The 27,106-nt window shown below is 43.8% G+C and overlaps 1 protein-coding gene across 1 annotated transcript; it reads left to right on the top strand.

The window, feature by feature from the left end:
• Window positions 1-20,795: 20,795 nt before the first annotated feature.
• On the top strand, window positions 20,796-21,301 carry LOC115637933 (olfactory receptor 1020-like; the record flags this gene model as incomplete). Its single annotated transcript, XM_030539517.1, is given in 2 exon segments — window positions 20,796-20,982; window positions 20,985-21,301. Coding segments are annotated over 2 exon segments (504 nt in total), but the record flags the coding sequence as incomplete, so codon positions are not given.
• Window positions 21,302-27,106: the final 5,805 nt, after the last annotated feature.

The following is a 27,106-nucleotide window of genomic DNA, read 5'->3' as shown; positions in this document are numbered from 1 at the left end:
CCCCAGGGAACACCAATATTTACCTCTCTCCATTCTGAAAACTGACCATTTATTCCTACTCTTTGTTTCCTATCTTTTAATCAGTTACCAGTCAATGTGAGGACCTTCCCTCTTATCCCATGACTGCTTACTTTGCTTAAGAGCCTTTGATGAGGGACTTTGTCAAAGGCTTTCTGAAAATCTAAATACACTATATTCACAGGATCCCCCTTGTCCACATGCTTAATAGTGACCCCCCTCAAAATTTTAGTAGATTGGTGAAGCTTGATTTCTCTTTACAAAAAGCATGTTGACTTTTCCCCAAGAAGTTATGTTTATCTATGCTTCTGACAATTTTGTTCTTTACTATAGTTTGAAGCAGTTTGCCTGGTACTGAAATCAGGCATACCGGCCTGTTGCCAGGGCCACCTCTGGAGCCCTTTTTTAAAACTGGCATCACATTAGCTATTGTGACAGACCCAGGCCAGTGGGATACAGGAGACTGGTAGAGGGCAAACATACTGGTCACTGGATGAGTAGTTGTCTGTTCCCTGAGAGACCAAAGCAGGGGCTGCACTGGAGTAATCAGGAACCTGCTAGAACCAATTAAGGCAGACAGGCTGATTAGAACATCTGCAGCCAATCAAGGCAGGCTAATCAGGGCACCTGGGTTTAAAAAGGAGCTCACTCCAGTCAGGGAGGGAGGAGCTAGAGGAGAAGAAGTGTGTGTGAGGGGCTGGGAGCAAGAGGCACAAGGAGCTGAGAGTGAGAGGGTGTGCTACTGAAAGACTACGAAGTACAAGCGTTATCAGACACCAGGAGGAAGGTCCTGTGGTGAGGATAAAGAAGGTGTTTGGAGGAAGCCATGGCGAAGTAGCCCAGGGAATTGTAACTGTCATGTAGCTGTTACAAGAGGCACTATAGACAGCTGCAATCTACAGGGCCCTGGGCTGGAACCTGGAGTAGAGGGTGGGCCCATGTTCCCCCCAAACCTCTCAACTCCTGATCAGACACAGGAGGAGTTAATCCAGACTGTGGGGAAGATCACCAAGGTGAGCAAATCTGCCAATAAGCGCAGGACCCACCAAGGTAGAGGAGGAACTTTGTGACAACTGGTGTTAGAAGTGGGATCTGGTGTGCACAGCGTGGCAGAAGAAGGAAGGTGATTTAAAAAAAAAAAGTAAAGGGTTTCTTTTTTTTTCACCACAATGAGTGACTTAGTACGGGCATTGATACAAGCTACAGCAGCCCAGCAGGAGGCTATGCTCCCAGGCAGCTGCCCAACAGGAGGCAGTGCGACTACAGCAAGAGATTAATCGCCTGCTGATGGAACAGGCTTCTCAAGACCGAGCTATGTTGCAAGAACTGGTAAACCAGGTAAAGACCTTTACAGAGCTGAACCGCGGCCATGAGAGGACGCAGATCATACGGGCCAGTCATTGGCTGCAGAAAATGATGCGGGAGGATGATGTAGAGGCATACCTTCTGGCCTTTGAGAGGACAGCCCTACGGGAGGACTGGCCTCAAGATCAGTGGTCTGGCATCCTTGCCCCATTCCTGTGTGGGGAGGCCCAGAAGGCTTACTATGATCTGCCTGAAGAGGCTGCAGCAGATTACCCCCAGCTGAAAGCAGAGATCCTGGCCAGATCTGAGGTAATAACTGCAGTGCAGGCCCAGCGGTATCACGAGCGGAGGTACCAGGAAAATAAAACCCCGCGGTCCCAACTGTATGACCTCATCCATCTCACACAAAAGTGGTTGCAAACTGAGTCCCAGAATCCAGAAGAGATATTAGAGGTTCCGGTCATGGACCGATACATGAGGGGACTACCTCCAGACCTTCGTACCTGGGTAAGGCAGAATGAACCCTCCACCTATGGTGAGGTTGTAGTACTGGTAGAGAGGCGAAGGACAGCGAGGGAGCTGACCCGACCAGTTAAGGAAGAGGCACCCCGGGTTAAACTAGCAGCACTAAGCCCTAGAGCTTGAGTGACGGGACCACCAGGAGAGCCCAGGTGGAAGAAGAGAGGCTGAAGGCTCACCAGAAGCCACAAAGAGTCAGAGCTCTGAGAGAGAAAAGGATTGTGATGTTAGACTGCCCAAACCAAGAGACTGGGGAATGCCTAAGGCCCCATACAGATGTTATGCCTGCGGGGAGTAGGGACATATAGCTGCACAGTGTCCCAATGCTGAGGAGCCTATGCAGTGTACTGGGGAACTGGGCAGACCCATGCTCCCTAATCCACCTTGTAGGGGTCTCACTAATCCCACATATGTACACCGGACCAGTAAAGCTAAAAGAGGTAGAGATCACAGCACTGGTTTATTCAGGGAGTGCTATCATGCTTGTCTCAGGGAAGCTTGTGAAGTATAGTCAGCTGCTGTGGGCTAAGTGTATGGGGATAACATGCGTCTATGGGACAGTTGGCTATTACCCCACCATCCCAGTAAAAATTGAGATTCAGGGGAACACTACTGAGGTAGCAGCAGGTGTAGTCTATAAACTCCCATACCCAGTGCTCATAGGGAGGGACTTCCCAGAGTCTGGAGACTTACTACCAGTAGGAGGATTGGAGAAAGAGGGGAATCCTGAAGTTAGTGAGACATCCACAGTAGACTGTCAACCCTCAGCCTTCTCTGAAATATCCCCAGATTTATTTTCCATTCCCAGATATGGTAGAAAGTTGAAAAGGGAAAGGAAAGCAGCTAAGGCCTTGGGAACTCGAATACTGGCTCAAAGCCAGAGGGTCGCTCTCGTAGGTAGGCAGACCCAAGCAGCTGAAAAGGAGGCCACCCAGGGGGGAGAAGCTCCTGAGTCTGACCCCCACCCTAACGCTTCTGAACCAGTAGAGGCAACAGAGACTGGGCCCCTAGATCTTGGGCAGATTAGTCCTGGAAGCGGAAATTTTGTATGGGACCAGGCTGAAGACCCAAGGTACAACAACATTAGAAAGGAAGTGACTGAACTAGATGGGGTCCCTGTGGAAGGGAGAACACAGGGGCCAGGACCCTACTTCATAATGAAGAAGAATCTCTTACACCAAGTTGCATCAGTACAGGGGCAGAAGGTACAGCAGATCTTAGTACCTCAAAAACACCAGAATGCTGTATTAAGTCTTGTGCATAGTCATCTTTTTGGGGGACACTTGGGTGTAGAGAAGATCCTGGTACAAATCCTATGACGGATCTTCTGGCCCGGAGTACATGAAGAAGTGCGGAGGTACTGTGCATCCTGCCCGGAGTGTCAGCTGCACAGTCTCCGTCCCCACCTAAGGTCACCTTTAGTACCCCTTCCCATCATAGAGATCCCCTTTGAGCAAATAGCCATGGACCTAGTGGGACCTGTGAAGAAGACAGCTCGGGGCCACCAATATAGACATGTTGTTTTGGACTATGCTACTCGCTACCCAGAAGCTGTCCCCCTGCGGAACACAGCCTCTAAAATGATAGCCAAAGAGCTGGTGAGGATCTTTGCCCAAGTGGGGATACCAAAGGAGATATTAACAGACCAAGGAACCCCATTTACGTCAAAACTAATGAAGGACCTCTGTACGCTGCTCCATATACATATCCTGAGAACTTCAGTTTACCATCCGCAGACTGATGGGTTGGTAGAAAGGTTTAATCGAACCCTCAAGGCTATGATAAGGGAGGTGTTAAGTCAGGATGTGAAGGATTGGGACACCCTACTGCCCTACCTTATGTTCGCTATCCGGGAGGTACCTCAGGCCTCAACTGGGTTTTCCCCATTCAAGTTATTATACAGACGCCACCCTCGTGGCATACTAGATATTGCCAAAGAGATTTAGGAAGAGGAATCCAATGAGAGGAGAAATATAATGGAACATGTAATACAGATGCGAGACCGGATAGCCCATGTCACCCCTGTTGTACGGGAACATTTGAAAAGGCCCAGGAGGCCCAGAGAACCTATTACAATCGCCAGGCAAAAGTCCGACAGTTTCAACCAGGGGATCGGGTGATGGTGTTGGTACCCACTGCAGAAAGCAAGCTTCTGGCCCAATGGCAGGGGCCCTATGAGGTGGTTGAACCCTTGGGGAAGTAACCTACAAGATGCGGCAGCCAGGACGCCGAAAACAAGAACAGATTTTATCACATCAACCTTCTGAAACCCTGGCATGCACAAGAGGCATGCATAACTATCCAAAAAGACCTAAACCAGGAAAACAAACCTTCCAAACAGGTTACAGTGTCTCCTGATTTAACACCAGACCAGAAGAATGAGGTGTCTGAGATGATCTTCCGGAACTAAGATGTGTTCTCGACAAAACCAGGTTGAACAACCGAGACATATCACCAAATCGTCACGAACCCTGGGACCAGAATAACAATGAGGCCTTATTGGGTGCCAGCGGCCAAAAGAGATGAAATAAAAGCAGAAGTAAAAAAAACTCTGGAGTTGGGGATCATCGAAGAATCCCACAGTCAGTGGTCCAGCCCATTGTGCTGGTGCCCAAACCTGATGGCACCACAAGGTTTTGCAACGACTTCAGGCGACTAAACAAAGTATCCCAGTTTGACGTGTACCCCATACCTCGTATAATTGAGCTAGTGGACCATCTGAGGAATGCCCGGTACTTGACTACCCTAGACTTGACAAAGGGGTACTGGCAGATTCCCCTTGCTGGAGACGCAAAGGAAAAGACTGCGTTCTCTACACCAGAGGATCTTTTTCAATATACTGTCCTCCCTTTTGGACTACATGGGTCCCAGCTACTTTCCAACACCTCATGGACAAGCTATTGCTCCCACAAAGCAGTTATGCTGCTGCCTACTTGGACGATGTGGTCATTCATATCCCAGACTGGAAAACCCACCTAGAGAAGGTGGAGGCAGTCCTTGATACCTTCAGGTGAGCTGGCCTTACAGCAAACCCTGCCAAGTGTGCTGTAGGGTTTACAGAGGCCAAATATCTTGGCTACATTGTGGGAAAAGGTCTGGTAAAACCCCAAGTGAACAAGTTGGAGGCCATCCAAAATTGGCCCCAACAGCGTTGCAAGAAACAAGTCCAGGCATTCCTAGGTGTAGTGGGATATTACCGATGATTTATCCCCCACTTTGCCACAAGGGCAAGCCCCTTGACAGACCTAGTGAAAGCCCATGGACCTGATCTGGTGCGATGGTCTGACGCAGCAGAGGGAGCATTCACAGACCTACGGACTGCCCTCAGCAGTAACCCTGTACTGATTGCCCCTGATTTCACCAAGGAATTTATCCTGCAGACAGATGCATCGGAAGTAGGGCTGGGGGCCTTTCTGTCACAGATGGTCGGGGAGGAGGAACACTCAATTCTCTACCTCAGTAGGAAACTCCTTCCAAGAGAACAAAAATATGCAGTGGTGGAGAGAGAATGCCTCACTGTAAAATGGGCCATGGAAGCATTGCGCTACTACTTGCTCGGGCACAGATTTGTCCTTGTGAACGACCATGCCACTTTTCAATGGATGCAGCGGAACAAGGAGAAGAACACAAGGGTGACCAGGTGGTTCTTATCCCTCCTACCTTTCCAGTTCCGTGTGCAACACAGAGCAGAGAGCTGTCACGGTAATGCCAATGGCTTGTCACGTGTGCACTGTCTGGCATCCCAAGCTGCCCAACCCCTTGGTGTTGAGCAGAGGGGAGGGATATGTGACAGACCCAGACCAGTGAGGTACAAGAGTCTGGTAGAGGGTAAGTATACTGGTCACTGGATGAGTAGTTTTCTGTTCCCTGAGTGACCAGAGCAGGAGCTGCACTGGAGTAATCAGGGACCTGCTAGAACCAATTAAGGCAGACAGGCTGATTAAAACATCTGCAGCCAATCAAGGCAGGCTAATCAGGGCACCTGGGTTTAAAAAGGAGCTCACTCCAGTCAGGGAGGGAGGAGCTAGAGGAGAGGAAATGCGTGTGAGGAGCTGGGAGCAAGAAGCACAAGGAGCTGAGAGTGAAAGGCTGTGCTGCTGGAGGACTATGGAGTACAAGTATTATCAGACACCAGGAGGAAGGTCCTGTAGTGAGGATAAAGAGGTGTTTGGAGGAGGCCATGGCGAAGTAGTCCAGGGAGTTGTAGCTGTCATGCAGCTGTTATAGACAGCTGCAATCTCCAGGGCCCTGGGCTGGAACCTGGAGTAGAAGGCAGGCCCGGTTCCCCCCCAAACCTCCCAACTCCTGATCAGACACAGGAGGAGTTGATCCAGACTGTGGGGAAGATCACTGAAGTGAGCAAATCTGCCAATAAGCACAGGACTCACCAAGGTAGAGCAGGAACTTTGTCACACTGTCTTCCAGTCATTTGGTACAGAAGCTGATTTAAATGATAGGTTACAGATGACAGTTAGTTAGTCCTGCAATTTCACATTTGAGTTCCTTGAGAACTCTTGGGTGAATACAGTCTACTTCTGGTGACTTACTACTGTGTAGTTTATCAGTTTGTTAAAAAACCTCTAATGACACCTCAATTTGGGACAGTTCCTCAGATCTGTCACGTAAAAAGAATGGCTCAGGTTTGGGAATTTCCCTCACATCCTCAGCTGTGAAGACCAATTCAAAGACATAATTTAGTTTCTCTGCAATGTCCTTATCATTTCTGAGTGCTCCTTTAACATCTTGATCATCCAGTGGCCCCACTGATTGTTTAGTAGACTTCCTGCTTCTGATGTACTTAACATTTTTTTGTTATTACTGTTTGAGTCTTTGGCTGGCTGTTCTTCAAATTATTTTTTGGCTTTCCTAATTATATTTTTATACCACATTTGCCAGAGTTAATGCTACTTTCTATTTTTCTTACTAGGATTTAACTTCCAGTTTTAAAAGATGCCTTTTTGTCTCTCACTGCTTCTTTTACTTTGCTATTTACACACGGTGGCACATTTCTTGTGTAATTTAGGATATGCATTTAAGTTGAGCATCCATTATGGTGTCTTTAAAAAGTTTCCAGGCAGGTTGCAGAGATTTAATTTTTGGCGCTTGTACCTTTTAATTTCTGTTTCACTAACTTCCTCATATATGTGTTGTCCCCCTTTTTTAAACTAAATGCTACCATGTTGGACTGCTGTATTTTCCCCATCACAGGGATGTTACATTTAATTATATCATGGTCACTATAAACAATGGTTCAGCTATATTCTCCTCTTGGATCAGATCCTGTGCTCCACTTAAGACTAAATCAAGAATTGCCTCTCCTTTTGTGGATTCCAGGACTAGCTGCTCCAAAAAAACAGTCGTTTAAGGTGTCAAGAAACTTTATTTTTGTATCCCATCCTGAGGTGACATGTACCCACTCAATATGGGGATAGTTGAAGTTCCCCATTATTACTGAGGGTTTTAAAAAAAAAATATAGCCTCTCTCATCTCCTGAGTAGCTGTGTGAAAACGACAACATTGTGTATGGCATCACTTGGCCTCCTCACTGGCAGGCACAGAAGACATGGAGCGTGAACTCACTTAGAGGTTCTGACACACAGAAAGGATCTCCTTGGTTGCTTTTGAAGCACATTGTCTGAAGGGACGGGGTGCATGTGTGCGTGTGAAATAGTTCGTATAACCTCTGTCTTATCTAATCATTTGTCCACCTATCTATCCATCTAACTATCCGTCTGCATAACCATGAGTGCATCCCCTTATTAGTCTATCTGTCCATCAAGATATGCATTTTAGTTGTAACAGAATCAGTCCCAAGGATATTAGTGAGACAAGAGACAACAGAAGTTGGGCCAATAAAAGATATTATCTCACCCACCCTGTCTCTGTCCTTCGAGATGTCTGTTCATTTTTTCCTCCCTCTTTTATTTGACCATCCAGTTATCTACCCATCTGGTAATCTTAATGGCTCATCTAAACATCAATCAATCTATCTTGTCATCTGCCTAATCATCTCTCTACCCAACAATCTGATTGCATTTATTTCCTGGTCACCTCATCTATCTATCTATCTATCTATCTATCTATCTATCTATCTATCTATCTATCTATCTATCTATCTATCTATCTAATCATGAATGGACCATCTCTGTGGAAAGTGGACTTCAGTTGCCAGGGGCAAAGTCTCAGGTACTCTATTAAGTAGAAAATTGTATCAGTATTTTTGTTTACAACCGCATATTCCTCTTGTCTCTGGGTGCAGCTAATTTCACAGGCAGAGCAGGTGGGAATTGCAGCTGACAAGAGGTTTGCAGAGTGACTATTACACTCTGTTCTGGACAGCTGCAGCAAGGGGACAGACTGTAACAAGTGCTTTCCTGTTCCCTGGTGGCTGTTCAGAGAGGTGGCAATGAACGGTTTGTCCGTGGTGTGTAATATGTTTGATCTTGAGGATGTGGCTGTTTCCATCACAGATTTGCTGTGACAGATCCCCAGCATAAAGGAACCCTTCATGAAACACATTAATTTAATTGAATCTTGTATAATATAATAAAAAATATATATTAAGAATAAAGCCTCTTCATTATGTGCTTGTTAAATCCATCCCCATTAGCAAAGCACCTACTAAAAAGAAATCTCTTCAATTACCCATTTAGCACTCGTGATACCACAGAGGTCTACAGGAGGACACATAGGTCATTAGAACGTCACATGCCTTAATGAGCACTCTGAGAAGTGTTCAGCCCAGCCCAGAGCTGGGCACTGCCTGGAGATTTAACAAACTTCTCAAGGAGTTACAGGCTAGGGACAGAAACAAAGTTACTTCTTGTTTTAATGGGTCCCATCGAGGGCCATTACAAATGAAATGCTGTTGGGAAATACAGGTCTCAGAAGCAGTCCCATTGGGGCTGATTAGAAGAGAAAGTCAGAGGCACTGATTAATGTTAGAAAAAGGAAGGGACAGGTCTGTTTCTGTGTCAAGTAGCCCCTGCTGGTTAAAGTGAAAGGGGTCAAGTCAGTCATTCCCAGCCTGTGTGAACGGCGACCCCTTCATTCATATATTCCATCAGACCCCAGGAAGGGAGGGAATGCAAGAGGGAAGTATGGCTGCAAGGAAACTGACATATAAACACACATCGGATTCCCACTCAGATAGCCAAGGAAGCACAGCCCAGATGTGGTGAGACAGAGGCAATTACAGGTTTCTAGGCCAGGGATGGCACGTGCCAGGCTTTGCTGTCCTGCCCACAAACCCCAGCTCCTCCAGTGCCCCTCAGTCCGAACCCACAGCCCCCTCTACCATTCCTTCTCTAGGTCCACACACACATAGCTCTGATGATGCACCTCAATCCCAAATTGCAGCCCCTGCTATCCCTGCCCCAGGCTTCCCCACAACACAGCACTCTGCTGATGAGCTTCAATCCTGATCTGCAACCCCCTGGGCTCTCCCCACACATGCACAGTTCTGTCATTGCCCCTCTGTCCTGATCTGCAGCCCCCTGAATTCCCAGCCCCAGGCTCTCCCAGAACACACAGAGCTCTGCTGGTGCCCCTCAGTCCTAACTCCCAGCCCCTGCTATACAAGTCCCGTCTTAGAGTCCTTCTGATTTACAATACCCCTACTGTTTCTGTCCTAACTATTAGAAGAGTGAAGTTCTGGAACACCCGTCGAAGGGGAGTGGTGGGAGCAAAAGACATATCTGGCTTCAAGACTAAGCTTGATAAGTTTATGGAGGGGATGGTATGCTGGGATAGCCTAATTTTGGGAATTAATTGATCTTTGATTATTAACAGGTAAATATGCCCATTGGTCTGTGATGGGATGTTAGATGGGTTGGGATCTGAGTTACTATAGAGAATTATTTCCTGGGTGCTGGCTGGTCAGTCTTGCCCAAATGCTCAGGGTTTAATTGATCGCCATATTTGGGGTTGAGAAGGAATTTTCCTCCAGGGCAGATTGGCAGAGACCCTGGAGGTTTTTCGCCTTCCTCTGCAGCATGGGGCACGGGCCACTTGCTGGAGGATTCTCTGCACCTTGAGGTCTTTAAACCACAATTTGAGGACTTCAGTGGCTCAGACATAGGTTAGGGGTTTGTTGCAGGAGTGGATGGGCGAGATTCTGTGGCCTGCATTGTGCAGAAGGTCAGACTAGATGATCATAATGGTCCCTTCTGACCTTAAAGTCTATTAGTCTATGAGTCCAACTCTGCCAATACATCACAGCAATGAACAATGACCACTCTAACATTGCTGTGCTTCCCCAAACACACAACACTGACAATTCCCCTTGAGCGCACCACGCCACTGAGCTCAATCAGTGTACAGATGTTGTGACCTGCAGTGTCCCATCATCTGGACAGTGCACTGCAGTGCTGGCCTAACAGATCCTGTGGTGGGGCCAGCATCCTCAGGGTGCTGGTTTTTCTGATGCATTCTGACCTGTGGCACCCCTGACGAGCCAGGCCTGGGACAGAGCTGAGCCTGTCTCAATGCACCACAAAGCAGCTGGCATCCCCCAGCCTCTCCACACACACATTCAGACTGAGCAGGGCTCATTTACTCCAGTGAGGGGCAGCACACAGACATACATGCACATAGTAACACATATCACAAAACTGCTTAATATCCTGCTCTTTCTGTTCTGAGCCTTCACAGTGTTAATCTAAAGCAGTGATTCTCAATCTATTTATCATTGTGGGCCACATATGTAGCCCACAGTATGTTACCTGGACTGCAGATTGAGAACCACAGCATGCTTCCCACTTGCCCCCCTTCACAGACCACTATCCCAGTGCCTCCCGCCCAGAGACCCCTGCACAGAGTAGGTCCAGGAGCAGAGCCCTGGGGAGGAGGCTGGACAGCAGCCCTGACCTGCTGAACCACACCGTGCAGGGCCAGGCAGCAGGGCAGCCAGGCAGCAGCCCTGGATCTCACATCCTCAGGGCCAGTCGGCAGCCAGGAGTCCGGACCCCACCATGTGGCCTTTAGCACACAGCTGAGCCACAGCTGTGAGCTAATTGGGCTGCATGCAGCCCTTGGGCCACACATTGAGAACTGCTGATCTAAAGTGACCCCTTAGATGTAACTGGACTGACGTCACATTCACACCATTTAAATGTCACCCCCAGGGACCTCAGGCAAATCACTTAGGCAAAAATTTTCAAACGCAAGTGCCTAAAGGCAGACAGCAAAAATCCATATTACTCAAAGTGGCTTAATTTGCAAGTGTATTGGGCAGCTGCTTTTCCCAGGGACCCCCTCTGGGATTCAGGGCTGCCCAGCAACCTAAAAAGATCAACACTAAACAGATTGTCAAACTGCCTAAGGGATTTGAATGCCCTGATTCTATTAATTTCAGTGGGAATTGGACCTCTAAATCCTTCAGTTGGCTTGAAAAAGCAGCAGCCTAGTGCTGTCATTGGAAGCATCGTGGGCCAAAAATAGGTGTTTTGGGTCCCAAAAGGTCCCAGTCCAAGCTCTGCCAGTGACCTCCTGTAGGAACATAAGTCAAAATTTACAAAAATGTCTAATGGTCAGATTTCCAAAGGTATTTAGGTACAAACTGGTATTCAAAAAAATGTGTAAACAGATTATGAGCCTGGGGCTAGATGTTTAAAGGTGTGTAGAAGTTTGAAAACTTAGAAAGGCACCTAGGGTCAGATTTTTAAAGTTATTTAGGTGACTTCAGAAAACCCCACTGGGTGCCTAAATACCATCAAAAGTCTGGCCCCAGTTAGATATTCAAAAACATGAGGGGCCTACCTCTCATTGAAATCCATGGGAATTGGGTGCCTCTGCGCTTCTGAAAATCCCATTAGGCCCTTCCTTGCTTCTTGTGTCACCTAACTACCATACCAAATCTGGACCTAGGTGTCCAATTGAAACCTGACAGGATTTAAGTACCTAATTCCCATTGGCTCCTTTGAATAGCCCAGCCCATTTATTATTACTAGCTTTAGGCTCCCAAGTTTGAAAATCTTGGCCACCAATCAACCTATCAATAAATTATCATGTAATAAACTCTTCCTAAATCTATTCATTTGGGAAAAGAGAGGGTTGCAATTTAGATTGAGGAGCAGGACAAATAACACTAAATGATTGTTTTAAACGGTTATTGAGCACAATTTTACTGAAAGTCAGAGATTCTTAACAGTTTTAAGACCTCAAGAGATCAGTGAAATATAGTCTGTTCTGCTGCATAGCAGAGGCCAGAGACTCTTGCCATTGCCTGGAGAAAACTTTCAACTTCACCTAATATTCCTGGTTTGAACACCCTTTAGTCACAGATATTAATTCATAATATTAGTGAGTATCCATCATTTCACATGCAGTATTCTTAGATATAGTTGTAGCCAATCCATTCATTTTATCATCCATTTATCACTGTATTATGTGATGTTATGAAGTATGCTAAATAGATTTTTAGTATTATGGAAGTGCAGGATTGATAAATATTTCAGTGATGAGTGTTTTAGGTTTTAGTAAAGCAGGGCTGAGACTCAAGGCCTACAGGCTGAAACCTGTAAGAATTTAGCTTAGCCATATTACTCCTGTGATGTGGCACCCCATAAGGCTTTATAGAAATGCGCTTATGAGTGTATATATGACATAACTGGAATATGTTTTATGCTACATATGCCATGTAACATATGTCTACAAAGGTTATGATCTTCTGAATATATTCATCCTATTTGTATGTATATATCATTCTTTTATTCGAAATTATGAATATTGGCTGTGTACTTGCTTGATTTTAAGTAGCCTAGTAGAGGATATGGTCAGCTACTTGAGAAAGGAATATGCTAATTAAGTGCCCAATCAAGAACCACTTAAGCCAACAATGAACTTGAAGATGCCAATCCACATTGGAGCTTTCCCAGGAATGTGGCTTGGCTGGTAAGAAACTCAGTCATGCATGGACATGTGACTTGACCCTGTGACTCCAAAACTCCATTTTGTAGCTGGATTCTACACAGGGGGAGGGAGTGGTGTCCACCCACAAGAGAAACTCTATTTAAATCCTTGGGAGACCCCTCCATTTTGTCTCCATCTGGCTCAAGACATAGCCTTTCCACCCCCAAAAGATACCTGGAAGAAACTGGAAAGAAGGACAGTAACTACAGGCGATGTGAGTGATTGCTGGACCCAGACTAGAAGGAGACTAGTCTGTAAAAGGAAGCTTACTGTAACACCTCTGAGGGCGAGGTTTTATTTGTATTCAGTTTTCTTACTCTATTAGGCATAAACTTGCGTGTTTTATTTTATTTTGCTTGGTAATTCACTTTCTTCTGTCTGTTACTACTTGGAACCACTTAAATCCTACTTTCTGGGATTGGCAGCCCCAAGGGTTTCTGTGTTCCAACCCATCACAAAGCCACAGGCTTAAGAATGCTTGACATGAGTGGATGACCTAGGAATTACCCTGTTCCTCAAAGGTAACAAGATTACTGTAAAGATGGGCCAATAGGTGATTGCAATAGACCGCAATGTATTGTCCGAGGGCACACAACACCTGATTGTAACATCTTTGAATGGCTGTCTTGATCGCAGGGTACATGCCATGCATAGATGCTAATAAGAATAAGAGGAACTACAAACAGCCTCTAAAAAAATGAGAAAACCCAATATTCACGGGGTGTGGAAGTACTGATAAGGAAAAGAGGATTGTCATCTGCATGCATATGGATAAGATGTTATGTGTGGTCAGAATTTCAATTTAAATGAGGGTTCCTTGCTTGGGTAAAACTGGGAAGACCCAAGGGAAGACCCTACAGGAAACCCCAGCAGGAACCATCCCTCTAGCAATGATTGTCTATTGACAGGTCCATTGGACCCTAGGATATCATTGAGAATGTATGATTACAGTTATTATTATTGTGCAGTTTTTATAGGATTTTTATATGCATGGGTAATTGTAACTTTACTCATTGCTTTAATACATTTTTAGTACTGATAAGACTTTGTATTTGTGATTGTGTCTGTGGTAATTATCATTGCATGTATTCCTAGAGCCTCCAGATTTGAGGCAAGGACCAGAGGCAATTTCACTCTGTTGAGCTCGAAACAGTAGCCACTGGAGCCCAACTCATCACTAAATTCACTTTAAATAAAATAAAAGACTATGTATTTTACAAGACATACCAAAATAATTGCAATAGTATGTAGGGTATGAATACAGGGATGTCTAGGATCACACTATCCCAATCCACTTATCTATCTATCTATCTATCTACCTATCTGCTTACTTGTCCCTCACGAGCATAATACTTAATGGTTGGAAGGGAAATCTCAGCCAATGTTGAGTAATGCCTAACTGCACCCATGCTTCCATTGATTTCAAAGGGATATCTCTAAAGATATGTGTACACTGCAATTAGATATCTGTGGCTGGCCCATGCCAACTGACTCTGGCTCCCAGGGCTCAGGTTGAGCCCCACAATGTTTCACTGCAGTGTAAATATCCGGTCTCGGGCTGGAGTCTGGGCTTTAGGACCCAGTGAGGTGGAAGAGTCCCAGAGCTCAAGCTGGCATGTCTACACTACAATAAAACAACCCCACAGCCCTAGCCCTGTGAACCCGAGTCTAATTTCAATGTAGACTTGATGTAGGAGTACAGTCCTACACAGTGTGAATAGTGTACTCGGTATCTAGAGTTCTATCTGCAGGAGACTATTACTTTGGGGGCGTCCAAAGACCTGGATAGAGAGAGCAGTGCATGTGCCCAGAGGCAGGCATGTAGGTGTCCAGGGAACGTGTAGAGTGGAAAATTAAGGGCAGAGTGAGTTTGGGCACTGATAGGGTTGGATGGCAGCCAAGCTGGGGTTTTGTAGATCACAGTGGCTCCTAAGTCTGGGATTTAGGACCTAAATTTGGGGTTTGGGCATCTAAGTCTCTGTGTGTATCTGGGCCCTAGACTCTTGAAGCACACACTACATGCAGGGCATGCAAAAAGGGAGGTGTCCCTGGAGGCTGCAATGGGCATTGCAAAGGACTTGGCGTGTGCACCGGTTTAACAAGCAACTTGAGATTTAACCCCCTGGGAAGGCAATTTAAAAATGACCATTAGCAGCAGCCACAAGTGAAATAACAGTAGCAGCATGAGTCTGCATGAGGCATCTCTCCCTTTTAAACCATTTAAGAGTCCAGAGCAGGAGGCATTAGGGTTCTGTGTTATAGACACAAGCATGTGTATGAAGCCAGAAGGAAAGAGAAGCCCAGCGCAGTAGCACAATGTAGGTGTCTTTTCAGAGAGAACAAGACCATGTAAGACACAAAGGAGAGCAGAGTGATGGTGGGATCCAGATTCTGATCTTAGCACCTAGTCACCATCAATGGAGAGGTCGTCACTTCATGCTGAGGATTAAAGGTAAATCTGATCATTTCTGGGTCAAATCCTGAGGAGCTTAGGGAGGGAAATGGCTATATTAGGAATCCAAGGAGCCTGAACCCTCTCCCAGGTACAGAATTGGTTTGTGCATTTACTGTTCTGTATCATTCCCCATTCTCCCCTTGATATGTCTCATCACTGCTCTGAATATTGCTGAACTGGCACCCTCCAGAGAGTGGCTGTGGGAACTGCAACACAGAATCGGCCTGCGGTTCCTTGCCAAAATCACACACATATGCTGGGTTACTGTGTGCAGCTGGGGGTGGAATGTGTCCCAGGGTTTGCTGGAGGTTCACTGAGGGGCTAAAGCATCTCTGGAGTCTGCTCAGGACATTCTCTTTATGCATAGGGCAGAGTCATCTTCCCGTCTATGATGTTGGTCAGTGCCACGGCCTAGTCTCAGGAACAGGCATGATCCCATCACAATCATGTTCCTCTCTGGGGCAGCTCATGTGTGTGACCCTCACTACCATCACAGCATGTTTAGGGGTCACAGTGGACAAGCAACTCTACCTGAGCTCCCAGTGTGATGCTGTGCCACAAGGAGCTCATGCAATCCTGTAACATAAAAACAAGGGAGTGGTGAGCAAGTGTACAGAGATGATTTTACCTCTGTACTGGGCATTGGTGAGACCAAACTGCATCCAGTCCTGATGGATGTCATAATTTAAAAAAAAGACACTGAAAGATTGGAGCAGGTGTAAAAAAGAGGCACAAAAATATGTGAGGGCTGGAGAAAATTCTTTGCAGTGAGAGCTAAGAAGCTCAACCTGTTTGGCTTTTTAGAATGAAGATTCTGAAGTGATTTGATTTCAGTGGATAAGTGCCTTTGTTGGCAGAAAACCCTTGATACTAATGGGTGCTTTAATCTAGCACAGAAGTCACAAGAACCAATGGCTGGATGCTGAAGTCAGACAAATTCATTTTAGAAATAAGGCATCATTTTTTAGGAGTGAGGGAAATTAAACTTTGGAACCAAGTGCCAAGGGAAGTGGTGGCGTCTCCATCTCTTGAAGTCTTTGAAATCATGGCCAGCTGTCTTCTTGGGAGATTTGCTCTCATGGTCCTGAGGCGGCTGCCCTTTCTTGGACTCTTCTCCTGTATCTCAAGCATATCCCTTCCAAGTGACTGGCTTATGCATCCCATTTTCTTGGCTGGGATCCTGCAATCCAACTGCTTTCCAAGTCACCACATTACAACCCCCTTGGTGACAGTGGTATTACCCCAGCAGGTCTATGTGGAAATTGGTTCTTCTATAGATTTCCCTCCTGAAGCCTGTGACAATGTGAATTTGCAGGGCACAGAAAACTCTTCTTCAAAATAATGTTGGATTTCTTTGCCCAACTCTACACAGCATTTAGAAAAATGGGTTAAAACAACAAAGAGTCCTAACAGCTCTTGTCTTACCTAAGCTTAACTTCTTTCTTCCTAGCTCAGGTTCTTCCTGATTGCACTTCTGAGTCTGAGGGATAGTTTGCCTCCCTGCAGACCTCTCACTGTGTCTTCGAGTGAAACCGTTACCTGGCCAGATCTTTTGATCTCTCCTGTCTCAGCTTTGGTGAAACAACTGTGTAACTTGGCTGGTTGTTGTGTGTGACTGTTTGCTTGGATACTTCTTACCTAGGTTGTTGATTTTCCTTTTATATCTGTTTCCTCTAACAACCCCATTTGATCTCTCCCCATTATAAACTAACACAGAGAGCGATGCACAGCAGTCATGCAAAATAATGCAAATATTTCCCAGTTTGTCACCTATGCTTTGCTCAACCAAAAGTTACTGGTCTCAGCGCAGGGGTAACTGGGGAAGTGATATGGTTTGTGATATACAAGAGGCCAGGGTAGATTATCACAATGATTCCTTCTAGCTATTTGTCTGAAAGAGCTACTGTAGTATAAACAAGAATTAATGCAGGGAAGGGATATAATAGGCATCACAGAAACCTGGTGGACTGAGAGCAATCAATGAGAAACAATCATTTCTGGGTACAAAATATATCAGAAGGACAGAACAGGTCGTGCATGGGGAGGAGCGGCATTATATGTGAAAGAAAATGTAGAATCAAATGAAGTACAAATCTTAAGCAAATCCACATGTTCCATAGAATCGCATTGGATAGAAATTTCATGCTCTAATAAGAATATAACATTAGGGATCTATTATCGACCACCTGACCAGGACAGTAATAGTGATGATGAAATGCTAAGGGAAATTAGAGAGGCTATCAAAATTAAGAACCCAATAATAGTGGGGGATTTCAATTATCCCCATACTGACTGGGAACATTTCACTTCAGGACAAAATGCAGAGATAAAATTTCTCAATACTTTAAATGACTGCTTCATGGAGCAACTGGTACGGGAACCCACAAGGGAAGAGGCAATTCTAGATTTAATCCTGAGTGGAGCGCAGGAGCTGGTCCAAGAGGTAACTATAGCAAGACCACTTGGAAATAGTGACCATAATACAATAGCATTCAACATCCCTGTGGTGGGAGGAACATCTCAACAGCCCAACACTGTGGCATTTAATTTCAAAATGAGGAACTATGCAAAAATGAGGGGGTTAGTTAAACAGAAGTTAAAAGGTACAGTGACTAAAGTGAAATCCCTGCAAACTGCATGGGCGCTTTTTGAAGACACCAAAATAGAGGCCCAACTTCAGTGTATACCCCAAATTAAGAAACACAGTAAAAGAACTAAAAAAGAGCCACCCTGGCTTAACAACCATGTAAAAGAAGCAGAGAGAGATAAAAAGACTTTCTTTAAAAAGTGGAAGTCAGATCCTAGTGAGGCAAATAGAAAGGAGCATAAACACTGCCAAATTAAGTGCAAGAGTGTAATAAGAAAAGCCAAAGAGGAGTCTGAAGAACGGCTAGCCAAAAACTCCAAAGATAATAACAAAATATTTTTAAGTCCATCAGAAGCAGGAAGCCTGCTAAACAACCAATGGGGCCCGTTGATGATTGAGATACAAAAGGAGAGGTTAAAGACAATAAAGTCATTGCGGAGAAACTAAATTGATTCTTTGCTTCAGTCTTCACGGCTGAGGAGGTTAGGGAGATTCTCAAACCTGAGCTGGCTTTTGTAGGTGACAAATCTGAGGAACTGTCACAGATTGAAGTGACACTAGAGGAGGTTTTGGAATTAATTGATAAACTCAGCATTAACAAGTCACGGGACCAGATGGCATTCACCCGAGTTCTGAAAGAACTCAAATGTGAAGTTGCAGAACTATTAACTAAGGTTTGTAACCTGTTCTTTAAATTGGCTTCAGTAACCAATGACTGGAACTTAGCTAATGTAACGCCAATATTTAAGAAGGGCTCTAGAGGTGATCCCGGCAATTACAGACCAGTAAGTCTAAAATTGGTACCAGGCAAATTAATTGAAACAATAGTTAAGAATAAAATTATCAGACACATAGAAAAACATAAACTCATAAGCAATAGTCAACATGGTTTCTGTAAAGGAAAATCGTGTCTTACTAATCAATTAGAGTTCTTTGAAGGGGTCAACAAACATGTGGACAAGGGGGATCCAGTGGACATAGTGTACTTAGATTTCCAAAAAGCCTTTGACAAGGTCCCTCACCAAAGGTTCTTACGTAAATTAAGCTGTCATGGGATAAAAGGGAAGGTCCTTTCATGGATTGAGAACTGGTTAAAAGACTGGGAACAAAGGGTAGGAATTAATGGTAAATTCTCAGAATGGAGAGGGGTAACTAGTGGTGTTCCCCAAGGGTCAGCCCTAGGACCAATCCTATTCAATTTATTCATAAATGATCTGGAGAAAGAAGTAAACAGTGAGGTGGTAAAGTTTGCAGATGATACTGAACTGCTCAAGATAGTTAAAACCAAAGCAGACTGTGAATAACTTCAAAAAGATCTCACAAAACTAAGTGATTGGGCAACAAAATGGCAAATGAAATTTAATGTGGATAAATGTAAAGTAATGCACATTGAAAAAATAACCCCAACTATATATGCAATATGATGGGGGCTAATTTAGCTACAACGAGTCAGGAAAAAGATTTTGGAGTGATCACAGATAGTTCTCTGAAGAGGTCCACACAGTGTGCAGAGGTGGTCAAAAAAGCAAACAAGATGTTAGGAATCATTAAAAAGGTATAGAGAATAAGACTGAGAATATATTATTGCCCTTATATAAATCCATGGTACACCCACATCTCGAATACTGTGTACAGATGTGGTCTCCTCACCTCAAAAAAGATATACTAGCACTAGAAAAGGTTCAGAGAAGGGCAACTAAAATGATTAGGGGTTTGGAAAGGGTCCCATATAAGGAAAGATTAAAGATGCTAGGTCTCTTCAGCTTGAAAAAAAGGAGGCTAAGTGGGGATATGATAGAGGTATATAAAATCATGAGTGATGTTGAGAAAGTGAATAAGGAAAAGTTATTTACTTATTTCCCTAATACAAGAACTGGGGGTCACCAAATGAAATTAATAGGCAGCAGGTTTAAAACAAATAAAAGGAAGTTCTTCTTCATGCAGTGCACAGTGAACTTGTGGAACTCCTTACCTGAGGAGGTTGTGTAGGCTAGGACTATAACAGCATTTAAAAGACAACTGGATAAATTCATCGTGGTTAAGTCCATAAATGGCTATTATCCAGGATGGGTAAGGAATGGTGTCCCTATTCTCTGTTTGTCAGAGGATGGAGATGGATGACAGGAGAGAGATCACTTGATCATTGTCTGTGAGGTTCACTCCATATGGGGCATCTGGCATTGGCCACTGTCGGTGGACAGCTACTGAGCTAGATGGACCTTTAATCTGACCCAGTATGGCTGTTCTTATATTCTTATGAAGTTCTGTGTAATACAGGAGGTCAGACATGATGACCTTCAAATCCAAAGGTCCGTTCTGGCTTTTAAATCTATGAATGAACAAAGTTGGGGGCTGAAGAACGAGAAATTAACAGCTTAGCTGCTCTTTGGGGCTGGTGAGTGGGGAATGTCTATTTGAAAATCTTATGTAAATTCTGCGATTTAAGGAGTTTCTTGTCTTAATGAGAGCATATAAATGTACTCTCCATTTTCACTTTGAACTTTTCTTGAATCAAACAGCTGGAAATCTAATGAGTTTAACAATACAGTAAATTGTTTCGATGCTCATTGTTTTTTTTAAATATCATTAGGTAAATCTCATGCAGAATAGGAAAAGGGGAACCCTGCAAGAAGAAAGCTCATGAAGAAAGAAGAAGGGAAAAATCAAACATACATAATTGAATTCATCCTCCTGGGATTTGGGGATCGACATGAACTGCAATATTGTCTTTTCCTGCTATTTTTAGTGGCCTACATTGTGACCGTGGTTGGGAACATCCTCATTGTTGTGCTAGTTGTGGCTGATCAGCATCTTCACACCCCCATGTACTTTTTCCTGGGGAACTTGTCCTGCTTGGAGACCTGCTACACCTCCACCTTCCTGCCCAGGGTGCTGGCCAGTAACTTGACTAGGGATAGGATTATATCATTCTGTGGGTGTATTGTGCAATTTTATTTCTTTGGTTTCCTGGCAACTACAGAATGTTGTCTCCTGGCAGCGATGTCTTATGATCGGTATTTAGCAATACGTAAACCACTTCACTATGCAACCCTTATGAATGGCAGAATCTGCCTCCAGCTAGCAGCTGGATCATGGATGAATGGATTTCTGACAACGACTATAATAACATGTTTAATGTCACAGTTACACTTCTGTGGCCCCAATGAAATTAACCATTTCCTTTGTGATTTCACCCAGTGATTAAACTCTCCTGCAATGACACCAGCCTGATTAAACTAGCGACCCTGATATTCTCTTTCATGGACACCCTGCCCCCATTTCTATTAACCTTGGCATCCTATGTTTGCATCATCTCCACTATCCTGAAAATCCCTTCAACCACTGGCAGGCAAAAGGCCTTTTCCACCTGTTCCTCTCACCTCATGGTGGTGACAATTTTCTATGGGACTGTAATCATTGTCTACATATTACCCGACTCTGACACACTTAGAGATCTCAACAAAGTCTTCTCTGTCTTCTACACGGTCCTGACTCCCCTGGCCAATCCCCTCATCTACAGCCTGAGGAACAAAGAGATCAAGGAAGCACTGAGAAAAGTCATCAATAAATATATGGTTCTCCCATAAAATGAGAAGGAGTGACTGGTATGGGAATGATTCAATATGGGTTAACTAACAAAGGAGTTGGCATCTAGGTTGTCCCTAGTTCGTGCCAATTGGAGCTTCCTTGAGGAATATGAGGACACAGGAAATTTTGGGATGGTGACATTCCTAGTTGATATTTGCTACAGCCCTAACCAGAATCATAACTCTCATATGCTCTGAACATAAGAACAGCCATACTGGGTCAGACCAATGGTCCATCTAGTCCTGTGTCCTATCTTCCAACAGTGGCCAATGCCAGGTGCTTCAAAGGGAATGAACAGAGGAGGGAAATTATTGAGTGATCCATCCCTTTTGTCCAGTCCCCGAATCTGACAGTCAGAAATTTAGGGATATCCAGAGCATGGAACTGCATTCCTGGTCACTAAGACTAATAGCCATTGATGTACCTATTCTCCATGAATTTATCTCATTCTTTTTTAAGGTACAGTTTGGGGCAGGTTAAAAATAGAATGAGATAGGTTTCTAGAGAATAAGTTCATCAATGACTATCAATAACTGCATTCATACAGGGTCATTTGAGATTTTAGTTATGTGTTTTATCAGCTTTTCTGCTCTGTTTGATTTGGGAAATGTCCACATTTTACATGGCAGAAGTCTTGGATTCCTGGATGTGGTTTGTTATCATATTTTGTCTCTGCTTGCTGTCCTGGATTCCCAAGTGCTGCTTAATTTTACATGTGAGAAGATTGTACTGGTCTTTCTAAATATATGTTCTATTGCAATGATTAAAAAGTTTGAAAGTTCCTAAACAAATTAATGGCAATTAAAATAAATAAATAAATGATGTGATTATTTTGTTTGTTTGTTTTGATAGGCCATCTCTTTATAACAACAACAAAAAAAACAATGTCAAGTAAAAATACAAAAAACACTTATGGAGAAAATGCTTTTCAATCCTATATTTTTTGTTCTCTGGAAAATGGGTGCTGGCATCTGGGCAGAAATTTCTGAGACGAGATTGTCTATATGCTGTCTGTGACCACCTCTGTTCCATGACTGGTGCATATAATGTACACAAACAAATTACAGAGAGAAGAAACCCAGACTCCACATTACTGATTTTTCCTTCAACTAAACTGTAAGGACTCAATCTCAGCTACCACTCAGAAGAGGAGAAACAATAAAATTATTATTTTATTCTACTTTTCTTTTTTCTTAACATCCTGGAGAGGGTTTTCAGGTTACATGTGGAATGGATCCATGCTATCAATCTCCTCCTCTCTTGGATTTGCATTTCATTTCTGGCTTAACACCTAGCTGTTGGTTCTGGCACTTCTCTTCATGATGACATTTAACACTGTCTACAACATGATGGCCACATTCACCATTCTACTGCTCCATGACTCAGTATCCAAGTAGTGTCACATCTCCTTTTTTTGTCCTGCCACTGCTCGTTTGTATGCCTAGAGTTCCTCGTGAAACACCTGTATTGGAAACTGTGGGCTTATGTTAATTTTGGCTTTAGTCTGTAATAAATAATTAAGGAAGGGGTTTTCAAACAAGAGGCAGTCCAGAACACAAATCCCATTGGATGTCAGCAAAGCAAGGCATCCAGTTCCCCTGGGACTCTTTGAATATCCCAGCCCAAGTCTTTCATATTTATGGGTAGAAAGGATGGAGTAGTGACTAGGCCACTGCGTCTCTCAGCAGCCTCAGTGAAGAATCCCACTTACATCCACCAGCACTGAAGTTGTTCTTTGGCTCGAGGGGTAGAGGACTCTGTCATTAGAAAATGAGGTCTATAAGAACATAAGAACGTAAGAATGGCCATACTGGGTCAGACCAAAGGTCCATCCAGCCCAGTATCCTGTCTACTGACAGTGGCCAATGCCAGGTGCCCAGAGGGAGTGAACCTAACATGTAAAGATCAAGTGACCTGTCTCCTGCCATCTGTCTCCACCCTCTGACAAACAGAGGCTAAGGACATTATTCCTTACCCATCCTGCCTAATGGGCATTAACGGACTTAACCACCATGAATTTATCTAGCTCTCTTTTAAACCATGTTATAGTCCTAGCCTTCACAACCTCCTCAGGCAAGGAGTTCCACAGGTTGACTGTGTGCTGTGTGATGAAGAACTTGGTTTTATTTGTTTTAAACCTGCTGTCCATTAATTTCATTTGGTGGTCTCTAGTTCTTATATTATGAGAACAATTAAATAACTTTTCCTTATTCACTTTCTCCACACCACTAACGATTTTATATACCTCTGTCATATCCCCCATAATCTCCTCTTTTCTGAGCTGAAAAATGCTAGCCTCTTTAATCTCTACTCATATGGGACTTGTTCCAAACCCCTAATCATTTTAGTTGCCCTTCTCTGAACCTTTTCTAATGCCAGTATATATTTTTGAGATGAGGAGACCACATCTGTACACAGTATTCAAGATGTGGGTGTACCATAGATTTATATAAGGGAAATAAGATATTCTCCATCTTATTCTCTATCTCTTTTTTAATGATTCCTAACATCCTGTTTGCTTTTTTGACCGCCGCTGCATGGACATCATCAGAGTACTATCCACGATGACTTCAAGATCTCTTTCCTGATTAGTTGTAGCTAAATTAGCCCCTACCATACCGTATGTATAGTTGAGGGTTTTTTTTCCAATGTTCATTTGCCAAGGTCCCTTCCTCACTCTGAACTTTAGGGTACAGATGTGGGGACCTGTATGGACACTTCTAAGCTTAATTACCAGTTTAGACCTGGTATCGCTGCCACCCCCCCCCCCAAGTACTACCTTTTTTTCCTTGGGTGGTCTTGAGATACTTCACCAATTTCCTGGTGAACACAGATCCAAACCCCTTGGATCTTAAAACAAGGGGAAATTAACCATCCCCCCTCCTTTCTCCCACCAACTCCTGGTGGATCCAGATCCAACCCCCTTGGATCTAAAAACAATGAAAAAATCAATCAGGTATTAAGAAAAAGACTTTTAATTAAAGAAAGGAAATGTAAAAGAAAACCCTCTGGGAGAGATTAGCATACCAGCTACTCTCAGAGACAAGAGATTCAAAACACAGAGTATGTTCCCCTGGGCACAAATTTAGTTACACAAAAAATACCCAAACACCAAATTTTGATAATTCCCTTAATGGTACCAAGACAAGTTACAAAGAAAATAAACATAAACCTAGTTATCCTTTCTAAAACTTACTACTCTGATAAGAGGCTAGTTCCATGATCCTTTCTAAAACTTACTACTCTGATAAGAGGCTAGTTCCTTGATCTTTTTTACTCCAGCTGAAACTGAAACTCTAAAACAAAGGAAAATTACCTCCTTCCTTTTGAAACATCTTGTTCCCCCATTGGTTCCTCTGGTCAGGTGTCAGCTAGGCTAGGTGAACTTCTTAACTATTTACAGGTAAAAGAGGCATTAACCCTTAACTATGTATATATGACAGCATTACTTTACATTTATCCACATTAAATTTCATTTGCCATTTTGTTGCCCAATCACTTAGTTTGGTGAGATCTTTTTGAAGTTCTTCACAGTCTGCTTTGGCCTTAGCTATCTTGAGCAGTTTAGTATTGTCTGCAAACTTTGCCACCTCACTTTCGGCACTTCGGTGGTGGGTCCTGGGGTGGGTCTTCGGCTGCAATTTGGAGGTGGGGGGTCCTTCTGCCCCGGGACCTGCAGCGGAAGTGCCGGGTGTTAGGCAGCAATTCAGAGGCGAGCCCTCCTGCCGCCAAAGACCCCAGGCTCCCTGAATCCTCTGGGCAGCCCTGCAAATTTTGCCACCTCACTGTTTACCCCTTTCTCTAGATCATTTATGATTAAGTTGAATAGAATTGGCCCTAGGACTGACCCTTGGGGAGCACCACTAGTTACCCCTCTCCATTCTGAGAATTTGCCATTAATTCCTACCCTTTGTTCCCTGTCTTTTAACCAGTTCCCAATCCATGAAAGGACCTTCCCGCTTATCCCATGACAACTTAATTTACATAAGAGCCTTGGTGAGGGACCTTGTCAAAGGCTTTTTGGAAATCTTGTCCACATGTTTATTGACCACTTCAAAGAACTCTAATAGATTAGTAAGACATGATTTCCCTTTACAGAAGCCATGTTGACTTTGCCAAACAATTTATGTTCTTCTATGGGTCTAACAATTTTATTATTTACTATTGTTTTGACTAATTTGCCTGGTACTGACGTTAGATTTACTGGTCTGTAATTTCTGGGATCACTTCTATAGCCTTTTTAAATATCGGTGGTACATTAGTTATCTTCCAGTCATTGGGTACAGAAGCTGATTTAAAGGATAGGTTACAAACCATAGTTAATAGTTCCGCAATTTCACATTTGAGTTCTTTCAGAACTCTTGGGTGAATGCCATCTGGTCCCGTGACTTGTTAATGTTGAGTTTATCAATTAATTCCAAAACCTCCTCTAATGACATTTCAATTTGTGACAATTCTTCAAATTTGTCACCTACAAAGGATGGTTCAGGTTTGGGAATCTCCCTAACACACTTGGCTGTGAAGACTGAAGCAAAGAATTCATTTAATTTCTCTCCAATGATTTTATTGTCTTTAAGTGCTCCTTTCTTATCTCTGTCTATCCAGTGGGCAGGCATTGCCCAGGGACTCAGGAAATGGGAGATAATTGACAAAGCCCTAGGCTGGGATGATTTAGTTGAGAATTGGTCCTGCTTTGAGCAGGGGGTTGGACTAGATGACCTCCTGAGATCTCTTCCCACCCTGATATTCTATGACTCTATGATCAGTTCTTGGTTCTGATACAGACTCCCTGTGTGGCTTTGAGTAAGTTACCTAGAGAAAAATAAAAGTGCGTACATCCTATTTTCAAAGGAGGCTTTGGGTTAGATTCACAAAGGGGTTTAGGTGCCTAAATCTCAAAATTAAGGCCCACTGGGATTCACAAAGCCCCCATCGGCTGCTACTGAATGCTATAAGTGCCTAAATTTGTTTAGCATCCAAGGTTTTGCAGTAAAAAAAGCTCTTAAACATCTAGGTTTTTTCTTCTGGGTATGCACACTGCTACCACACATGAGGAATCTGGGTTACTATACCTCAGAGCAATACATTGGACAGGTTAAAATGAAGACTCCTGAAATCAATAATCACTTTTGAAAATTGTGGCCAGCATTCTTCTCTTGAAATCAGTGACAAAGGCTAATTGAACAGGAGATGCTGGGCTATTCTATTAGAGGGGTAGTTTGCATGGTGTTGAAGTCTCCCAACACAGTGAAGTCTCCTGAAATTCCACTCTGTGTCAGATAGGATCTCTCTCAGTTCCTCAGGGAATGCTTTGGTACCTGTGGTTTTATAGATTAGAAGGCTATACAGGAAAGTCCATCTGAGGATAATCAGTGGGAGAGGAAGAGTGGAAGTCTTGGAGAAGACCACTGGCAGCTTGTTATACTAGTCTGTTTTCCTGGAAGGTGCTCAGATGATACCATGACAGGCACCAAGATAAATGGATGAATAGATGGATGGATGGAAAGATGATGAAGTTAGTGTATGATGAAACATTGCCTCTAAACCAACAGAAAGGGGTTCTCCCAACAAAAGCAAAATATTCCCATTGGGGCACTAATCCAATTTAATTAATGGCCACTGCTTTCTCCTAACAGAGAGCGATTCTCTGTAATTATTCCTGCTGTGTATAAACTAGAGCAAATACATTAATAAAAGCAGGGTATGGTGTGAATGAGAGGACT

This window comes from Gopherus evgoodei, chromosome 21, assembly GCF_007399415.2.
Source record: "Gopherus evgoodei ecotype Sinaloan lineage chromosome 21, rGopEvg1_v1.p, whole genome shotgun sequence".
Lineage (NCBI taxonomy): Eukaryota > Metazoa > Chordata > Testudines > Testudinidae > Gopherus > Gopherus evgoodei.
The sequence above is the reverse complement of the archived record's forward strand: the minus strand, read 5'-3'. Positions and strand labels throughout refer to the sequence as shown.